The sequence below is a fragment of the Corvus brachyrhynchos genome, unplaced genomic scaffold, assembly GCF_000691975.1.
Source record: "Corvus brachyrhynchos isolate BGI_N302 unplaced genomic scaffold, ASM69197v1 scaffold83, whole genome shotgun sequence".
Taxonomy (NCBI): domain Eukaryota; kingdom Metazoa; phylum Chordata; class Aves; order Passeriformes; family Corvidae; genus Corvus; species Corvus brachyrhynchos.
Genome location: NW_008238464.1, coordinates 8,134,687 through 8,144,483, shown reverse-complemented (window position 1 = coordinate 8,144,483; position 9,797 = coordinate 8,134,687). Strand labels below are relative to the sequence as shown.

General features: G+C 43.2%; 1 protein-coding gene across 1 annotated transcript in view; it reads left to right on the top strand.

Moving 5' to 3' along the window:
* The window catches only part of COL4A2 (collagen type IV alpha 2 chain), a 145,489-nt gene extending 139,430 nt beyond the window's left edge, over positions 1 to 6,059 (top strand). The window contains 3 exon segments of the mRNA XM_017736980.1: positions 746 to 937; positions 1,651 to 1,937; positions 4,391 to 6,059. Coding sequence (XP_017592469.1) covers positions 746 to 937; positions 1,651 to 1,937; positions 4,391 to 4,645 — 734 coding nt within the window. The 3' untranslated portion in view covers positions 4,646 to 6,059.
* Positions 6,060 to 9,797: the final 3,738 nt, after the last annotated feature.

Here is a 9,797-nt window from a genome sequence, read left to right as displayed (position 1 = left end):
GAGGAGAGGAGAGGAGAGGAGAGGAGAGGAGAGGAGAGGAGAGTTGAGTTTCTGTCTTCAGAGATACTTCAAAAGGGACAACTAATTAACTGTTAACAGTTACTGTAGAGCAGTATTTTCAGAATAAATTTTGATAGCTGTAGATGTCAGTACACTCATGAGTTTGTTTTGATCTGAGTGTATTTATTCTCTCTAAGTATCTTCATCCTAGTGTTTAACTAACAGTTACATTCATGGAGGTGAATGGCTGGGTAGGTGATACTTGGATAGATGAAGTTTAGGGGAATGTATTTGTAAAAGAAATACCTGTGTCTTTATCAAATCAAAGACCAGAACTATTACTATCTTAGCTAAGCACACAGAGAAAAAGGTATTTGCAGAGCATAGTTTCAAGTGTATGGATCAAATGCAAGAAGTCTAACAACTATTGGTTAATATTGGACTAAGAAAATATTTTAAAGGAAAAATATGCTCATCTGTACACAGAACTTTATTTTGACTTTCCCTAGTTCTGATGTGAAATACACTATCTAAGAAACTGGGGAGCCTAATCCAGCACCAATGTACTTCAAAAGCAATTGTTACAATCCTAGAAATGCAGCTCTTTTAACAATAACTTACCATAAAGAAAAGGCATCATGCAATTAAGCTGTTCATCAGCAGCTTAGCTGGAATATCAGCTAGCACCAAATCATTTGTGGGAGCACAAACTCAGCTGGATTCTTTCTTTTCTGCCTTCTCTAAGGTCAGCCAGGTCGCCCCGGTAGCCCTGGGCCACCAGGCATGCCGGGTCGCAGTGTCAGCATGGGCTACCTGCTGGTGAAGCACAGCCAGTCCGACCAAGAGCCAATGTGCCCAGTTGGCATGAACAAACTCTGGAGTGGATACAGCCTACTGTATTTTGAAGGACAAGAGAAAGCACACAATCAGGATCTAGGTATGTACAAATATTGCTGGCAGCAGCCTCAATTCCAAAAACTGGGACTACAGCAAACAGGCTTAGGAAGCACCAAAATGAGAATATAAAAACAGCATGTCTTCGTAGAGCGCCCCCGAATGAGCAAGTCATTAGTGTTGTTCAAGGGAACCTGTAAAGCCAGCAAAACGTTCTGGACCACAGGGCTTGTGTTGTAACCGCTGGACTCTGCCTAGCAGGCTGCAGCTCCCTGTGAGCACAGCGGGGGTTTCCCAGGGCCATGCGATCAGTCGCATCCCGGAGTCCATTTCGGACAGCCCCGCGACCTGGCTCCGGCAGCCAGCAGCGTTACAATGCACTGGTGGTAAAGAAGGCAGAGAATGGTCTCTCATGAGGGCTTGAGATGGCTTTAATCACATCTTGTCCCTGAGATGTTCAGAGGCAGAGAGAACGCATGGTCTGGGTGCGGGGTGGTTTTGTCAGGGGCCCAGGGGCAGTCCCTGGGTGGGGTTGGGGTACAGGAGCAAATAGGGAGAAACCGAGGGAAAACGAGCAAATAGGGAGAAACCTAGCCAGGGCTAGGGCAGGGAACAGGGGAACATGTGAAATAGGAACAGCAATGGGTTAACAGATCCCCACAGGCTTTCCTGACAGATACTTGGGAAAGAGCAGGAAACTGGAAAATCTGCATTGTCTTCTGTGAGAATGATTGCTTTTTTCTTCTTTTTTAACAGGGCTGGCTGGTTCATGTTTGTCTCGTTTTAGCACCATGCCATTCCTCTACTGTAACCCTGGGGATATTTGTTATTATGCAAGCCGAAACGATAAATCGTACTGGCTCTCAACTACAGCACCTCTTCCAATGATGCCCGTGGCAGAAGAAGACATTAAGCCATATATCAGTCGCTGCTCAGTTTGTGAGGCCCCAGCTGTGGCAATTGCTGTCCACAGCCAAGAAGCTTCTATTCCTCACTGCCCTGAAGGCTGGCGCAGTTTGTGGATCGGATATTCCTTCCTTATGGTATTTGGTCTCCAGTGTCACATTTTGTGCAGCAGTGGGTTTTAAATTTGAGTGTTAGTACTAGTAAGGCTGCTCTGCTTCAGAGCCAGCAAAAACAAAACCATGCATCGCACTGGGGAACCAGGGAACTACAAAAGTAATTTCTAGGAAGCAGAAGAGGAAGATGAAAATTTCTTTGAATTTCAGAGAACATTGTCTCTTGTCAGAGTAGCATCTGGAGACCTTACTTTATGTACAAAATAGTGCTTCAGAACTGAACAAAAGGACAGCTGTGACTTAACAAATAAAATTACACTGAGGTGCAACAGTAGCATATGAAACATTTTCACAGCCAAAGATTTGGAGTTACTTACATACATCACTACTAAGAAGCTGATCTAGGGGGGAAAAAAAGCAACAACACACTTTTCCCCTTCTTTTTGAAATTTAAAAATCATTGGTGTTTGGTTGAAGATTTTGAAGCCAAAGTCTTTCACTTATTCTGGAAAGAGAGACAGCCGCTGGTTGTTTTTCAAATTAAGTTTCAGTGTTGTATCTCCAATGGCAATAAGAGCTCAGCTGTACATCCCATGGCTTACAGGATCTCTTTGATCTTGTGATCTTATAATCAGGAAAAGGGATGTTACACTTAGCGCTGGGTGTGCAGCAGAAGACCGACTGAAGGGCCTGACCTTTTTTTGCAAGACTGTACAGAGGGATCATATGAGCACTGGAGGGTAAAGAGCAGCTGAAATGTTACTGAATGGTCTGATGCTCATTTTTCTGACTTCCTTGATAAACACAAGAGTCAAAACCTGCAGCAGCATTTGTATGTCAAAAGCCAAAAACTTAAATTTTTCAGAAAATAAGATAAAGGGAAATCTGAAATTTGTTACAGAAAAAGAAAACCACGTTTTGAGAGAGCAGGTCAATTTTTTTTTTTACCATCCCTGTGTTTGACCTTTCTTTTCCTTCTATAAAAAGCCCTGATACCAATCTGATAGTTACTTCACAAGAATACTAAGAATTAATTAAATATTTGCAAAGCCCCATGTAAACACTGAGCATTGTTAAGAGCAAATCGTCACCTTAGCAAGAACCTTTTGCCAGGACAGAGTCTGTCAGCACTGTGGTACACACAGTGAGAAGAATTCCCATTTTCCCAGCTGGCTTTTGGAGCAAATGAAGTGTTTGGTTGTACGCATTTTTGCTTCTCAGGCAACTGTGGAAGTAGAGCACACGTGTGGTTTTCTCAGAGTACATACTGTTTTATTTCCTTGGCTTAAATTTGTCACCTCCTTCCCCTGAGTAAGGTACAATCCTCAGTCAGCACAGACTCTGCCCAAACAGCCGGAGAAGTCAGCAAGCACTCCACTATCATATATCCTATACAAGTAAGCACTGCAGAAGGATAAAAAGCCATAGTCAATACCAGAAGAGATGTTACAGGCATAGAGTTGGAGCTTGCAGACCAAGCATGCAATGCCAGTGGTCATCCTCAGGTTGCCAAGCAGGGCTGCTCCCAAGCCAGGGCTCAAACAGCAGCAGCAGTTTTTACTATCTGCTTTCCACCTCCAACTGCAGAGGCCTCAAAGCTGTAATAATTTATGCTGCTTCTTACATTCCCTACATTTACAAAACTATTTAAGAACTTTATTTTCCAGCTGCTTTCTTTTACATTGCAGATTCTTTCCGTTTCTAACAAGAATTCAACAGTATAAGTTAAAAATACAGCTGTACAGCTCTTAAAGGGACAGAGAAAAGGCCCATTTTGTTAGTAACGCCTTTGACAGAAGAAAAGTAACATTCAGTTCACTATCACAGAACCTGTCAAAGGCAACAGTTGAGTGGTGTAGAGATGCATGATTTTGGTGTAATTTGCTGTCAAAAAACGTCCTACAGGGAACTAGTTATTATATAGAAGCTAATTCTGTTTCCACAGTGCTCCTCACATGCAATGCAGAGGAAGACAGACTTTATAATTTGGGAAATTCAAATTAGATGTACAGTGCAAAATTGTTCTTAGTGAGGGTAATGAAATAGAGGAGCAAGTTGCCCAGACAAGTTGTGGGAAATCCATCCTTGGAGATACTAACAACTCTACAGCACCTTGGAGCAACTGAGGGCAACTTTGGTGTCGGCCCTGCTTTGAGCAGGGAACTGGATGAAGTAACCTCCAGTGGGCCCTTTCCACCTAAATGACTCTCCAATTCTAAGACTTCCAACAGTGAAAATCTTAACTATAGAAAAGATATTTGTTAGAAGATTTTAAAGATGCATCAGCATATGGGCTAGCTGCTTTATATCATTATAGCATAGCCAAACCCTTACACAGATGCAGGACTAGCCAACTTTCTGCTCTGGAGATAAGAATTAGGAGCAATTCTAGTGGTTTTTCTCTTTTCACACATGTAAGTTTATGAGAGCATTGCCTGAGGCTGCACTCTGAACACTGCTCTCCTTGTCTCCCTTAGCACACTGCTGCTGGTGATGAAGGTGGAGGACAGTCGCTGGTTTCTCCTGGGAGCTGCCTGGAAGATTTCAGGGCGACTCCTTTCATCGAATGCAATGGTGCACGCGGAACCTGTCACTACTTTGCAAACAAATACAGCTTCTGGCTCACCACGATCGACCAACCCTTCCAAAGCAAGCCCTCGGGAGACACACTCAAGGCAGGACTCATTCGAAGCCATATCAGCAGATGTCAAGTCTGTATGAAAAACTTATAGAAGTCTCTCACAGTATAAGGAACCACCTTATCATGTAGTTCTTATACAGTGGAGCCTTCTGTGGTGGTTAGACAATTGAATAAGTCATGTTGGTGCTTTTTTTAACTTATTACCTCAAAAGCTGAATGGAAATTAATTTTTTAAATGTCTGTAAAAGCAAATTAAGTATAGCACAAGTCTAACAGATCTAGTGCTGTGTTCTCCAACTATGCAGTATATATACACATTTTTTGCTAGTCTAATATTACATCATTTGCCAAATGATAGAAATACTCTCAGCTTTGAAACACCAAAAAAAACTTAGTAATAAAAGGTTTCCTTGGTCAGATACCCACTGCATTTACATGAAGAGAATATATGTATCTTTCTATTTACTGTATTTTCACAACAGTAAACACTAACAGCTGCAGTTCCATAAATTAACACAGGGTGATTTAAGTCCTAAATCATTGCAAAATACCAAAAATATACCATGGTCCAGAATGCTTATGTCTAGCATTGAAACCTAACTTAAGTTTTAGTATTTTATGCTTGGGCGTTTCAAACACACCCAACACAATATTTTTATTTTTTCAAGCCTCACCATGCTTTAGCACTTAACCACTGCCAATAACAAAGCCCACAGGCTCCCAAAAACAGTAACCGCAAAATGCAACTCTTTCAATTTGGTTATAAGTCTACATGATGAAAATTAGCGTTTTATTTTATAAGCTTGATGGGGTTTTTCCTAGACATACCCCAAGCCAAAGGATCCCTTGCTCCACTGTGCTATGGACATTTCATGTGTGTCACACCACACAGCAGAAACAGCAGCAATTGGTTTTTGCATTGCACCTTTTCCCTTCTGAAATCAAGCCGCTCATCACAAACAGGCTTTAACCACATCATGTTGGAGCAGCACCCAGGATAGGGTTTGCAGGAGAAGGCATTGCTTGATGCCACACAACCCTGAAACACAGAACTTGCAGCCCTGCCAGCTGGCTCTCTGAAGGCATGCTGTCCTGGCAGCTGGGGACATGTGGCAGTGGGACAGCCACCATCCCAACGTGCACACAGTCATCCTTGCAAAAGCAAGGGGGAGGGAAGCAGGGCATTTATCTGGCACCCTCTCAAGGCACATATCTAGCACCATTATCAAAACCATACAAAAGGCTTGATAATGGCCAGAATGGCTAGCTCTTTCCTTCTGTAGAAAGAACCAATTTAGCCCAAAGTTGTCTGTCAACACTTCAAGACAGGAGGGGAAGAAGGATCAGCTACGAATTTCATGATCACATAATCTGATTAACATTTATAGCAATGACAGTTGATTTTTCAGTAACTCGCCTCGCTCCTGCTTCAGGTGCTTCTTGGCTTTTATTATTACATTCCAACCTCACTGCATCATAAATAAAACCTGTTTTTTCTACATCTCTATTTGTTGGTGATTTCTGTTTCGTAAACTTGTTTTTCCATATAATGCATATGGACTGCTCTGTTGAAATACTTTGTTTGTACTAAGGAATTAGAAAAGCACTCCCAGAAAACTCCTCCCACTGAAACTCAAACTCTTCAACCAGAATACACTTGTTTATTTCATGGCACTTAAAAAGATCTAAGAGGGAAGCTGTGTCTAAAATCACTTATTTAAGCTGAACAACTAAAATAGTATTTAATCTGTTGTTGGAATGATTAAAGAAAATAAATTCTGACATTGCAGGTTAAAACAACCTATTATTCACACTCTACAAGGTTCAGGAAAACAATATTTACCAGACTTGACAAGTGTTACGTCCACAAAAAAATATATAAATTTTGTTAAAGTTCTGGAATCATAGAATGGTTTGAATTGGAAGGGACCATAAAAATCATCTCATTCCAACCCCCCTGCTGCAGACAGGGATATCTACCTGGCCTGAAACACTTCCAGGGATGGGGCACCCACAACTTCTCTGGGCAACCTGTGCCACTGCATCACCACCTTCACAGTAAAGAATTTTTTCTTAATATCTCATCTAAACCTACTCTTAATTTGAAACCATTCCCCCTTGTCCTAGCACTACATGCCCTTGTAAAAAGTCCCCCTCCATCTTTCTAGTAGGCTCCCTTCAGGTACTTACCTAGCACATTGTCTGACCCAGATTAGTTGCTCATATAATTAGATATATCCATAAACAGAGAAATTACCTGAGCTTTAAACAAGCTCTCTGGCCCTGCTGTAGCTCTGAAAGGCAGCCCCTGAACAAACTTATCACACTGTTACTTATTTCAGCTAAATAAAACAGTACTGAAAACATTGCAGTCAACATGAGCTAAATCTATTCCATACTTGTCAATTCTCTTAAATTAAATGTGACAGTAACAAATACCCAAGAATAGACAACTTGCCTCTTCGACATACTGCTAGACATCGGTGGTTGTGGGATGATCACACAACTATCACTTGTGAGTTGTACAGCATGCTGCTCTGGCAATGCAGCACATTCAGGGTTTTAAGAGAACTCAAGGTTATAAAAATCTGTAAAAACTTACTATGTCAACAACAGCAGCAAACTATTTGGACTTTTGTGGCTAATATATTGCCTAATCTTCCTACGTAGCTCATTGCTTTAGCACATAGAACTTTAGCACATAGTTCTTCCACCAACAGTTGCTCTGCCTCTTCATTTTCTGACTCAATAAGCTGTTCTTAACAAGTTTCTTAACAGAGTAGTCCCAGCACAGCATTAAGTGGAATACATGGGCGTGGGGAATAAAGAAACCAACCACAAAAGCCACAGGGTGCTAAGCAGGCTTGAGCTTCTGTACTTTGTGTGCGTCATGTGCTTCAGGTCTGTGTACTCACAGCTGTGCTCCTCCAAAGCCTGCACAATCACGGCTCGGAGAAGTGGAGCGAGCTCATGCACACAAACACGTGGAACACTCACAGCACAGGACTTCACCTGGTGAGCTAATCCAGAGCACTGCATGGAAGGAGACTGACTTGTCAAATGGACTCTTAGCTGCAAGTTTACCTCCTATGAAGACAGGCTGACAGCTGGGGTTGTTCAGCTGAGAAAGAGAAGACTCTGGGGAGATCTTATAGCATCCTCAAAGTACCTAAAGGAGACATAACAAGACCTGTAGGGGACACAGCAAGGGGCAGCAGTTTTAAACTGAAAGAGGGTTCGTTTAGACTGGACAGAAGGAGGACATTTTTTTATGGTGAGGGTGGTGAGACACTGGAGCAGGTTGCACAGAGAAGCTGTGGATGTCCCTTTCCCAGGAGTGTTCAAGGCCAGCCTGGACGGGGCTTTGAGCAACCTGGTCTAGTGGCAGGTGTCGCTGCCCGTGGCCAGAGGGTTGGAACTAGATGATTCTTGAAGATCCCTTCCAACCCAAACCATTCCACAGTTCTGATTGTAGAATCCACTTTCAGGAAGCTAAAATATCTTTATTTAGTGAAAAGCTCAGCTACAGCAAAACTAAACAATCCTTTTACTGAACTATAGTGCTCCAACCTAGGATGCAATAAACCACCAGTGTTTTGCCTTGGTTTGATCAAATCTTTTGTTTCAAAGCATGGTGTATGCTTCCTACACTTTCCTGTTTGAAAACGTGCTAAAGTATAACATGCTGCTGAGCCTGGAGAAGATAAATGAGATCATATTCCCTTTCTATAGGTAACAGTGCTTCAGTATATCAACACAGATATAGTGAAGTCAATATAGTGATGTGAGTTGGCCCCAATTATTCCCTCAGAGTGTATTGACCAAATGAGCAGAGTCTGTTCACACCCTACATGACTGTGCTTGTCTGTGGCTGCCAGAAATAGAAAATTAGCAAACAAAAAGCAGTAAACATTGCCTTGGCACAGGAAGTGTGAGATTGCTGCCAGGGGAGAGGCTGAGGGGTCACTGCCAATGTGCCAACAGCACACAAGTGCAGGCAGCAGCTGCCCCTGTAACCCCATGGGGACCAGTAGCACCCCCAGACACAGCCACCCACCCCAGGTGCAGCGGGGACATGGACCTGCAGCTGTTCAGCACACAATAGTTCAAACCCCACTGAACAAGGGAAAGAAGGATCACTGCACCCCACTGCTCACAAAGAGAGAAGCAAAAACAGGCAGGAGTGCTTCCCACCATGGTGTGGGCAAGGATGTAACTAAGTGGGCTCAGAAGCTCTGCCAGCCCTATGGGCATCGGCAGAGGAGGTTCTGGCTCCTTTTGTGGCCCCCACAAGACCTAAAGCCTTTGTTGGGGTTGTCAAGGGCCCATAACAACCTCAGTCTTGCACCATCAGTGCCTGTGAGGGGCAGAAAGTAGGATGGATCCTTCCCAACCACTCTGGCACAGATCCTCCCCCGTGGGTCAGCCTGGCTCAGCCATCACCTCAGGCACAGGCTGGCCTGTAGCTCACATTCACCCAGCATGGCCAAAAATAACACCTCTCATTTCACTATATAATTAATTCACATAATGCAGACATAAGAGGGAGGGGGGGGCAGGGGAAATAAATGCTTGTAAAACAAGTTTCCTCTCCCTGGCAGGGCAGGCAGAGTCCTTTGTCCATGCTTTTACCCACCTTCACTAGTCCTGGAGAGGAGGATTTCCCTTGGCTTCAGCAGCACCACCACAATAGGCCCAGCTCTGGACAACCTACCTCTCATCAACAGCTCCCATGTATTATGCAACTGCCCAGGTATTGTCATGATTTCACAAAGGCTGGTACAGTGACAACCCATCATAACCCAGAAATTTCTCCAGGAACAAGAGCCAGAAACACTAAAAAGCCATAAACATCATGCCAGACGACAAGGGTAGCCTTGAGGGCAAAAGTGCAGCACACAAGACTGGTTCCTGTGTCATCTCATTTGGTGAAAAACACCCAAGTTGGAGCCTTCAGAAAGACTGTAAGAATTACTTAAGATGTCATATGTATCAAATGCTTGTGCAACTGAATTACAGATATTTATACCTTAAGTGTTGGATGTTAAATTTACAAATATTTTTCCTGTTCTGTACCTTCTAGATGTACATCTCCCAAAATGCCTGACCTCGAAATAAGCGCATGTTGCAGGTTCAGTTGTCAGCAGACACAGGAAGCCAGCACTGGACCTCTCACAGATGTGTCAGCAGAACCCTTTGGTCACAAACAGAACTGAGAGTGGAGCCTGTTTGTCTCTTCCCAG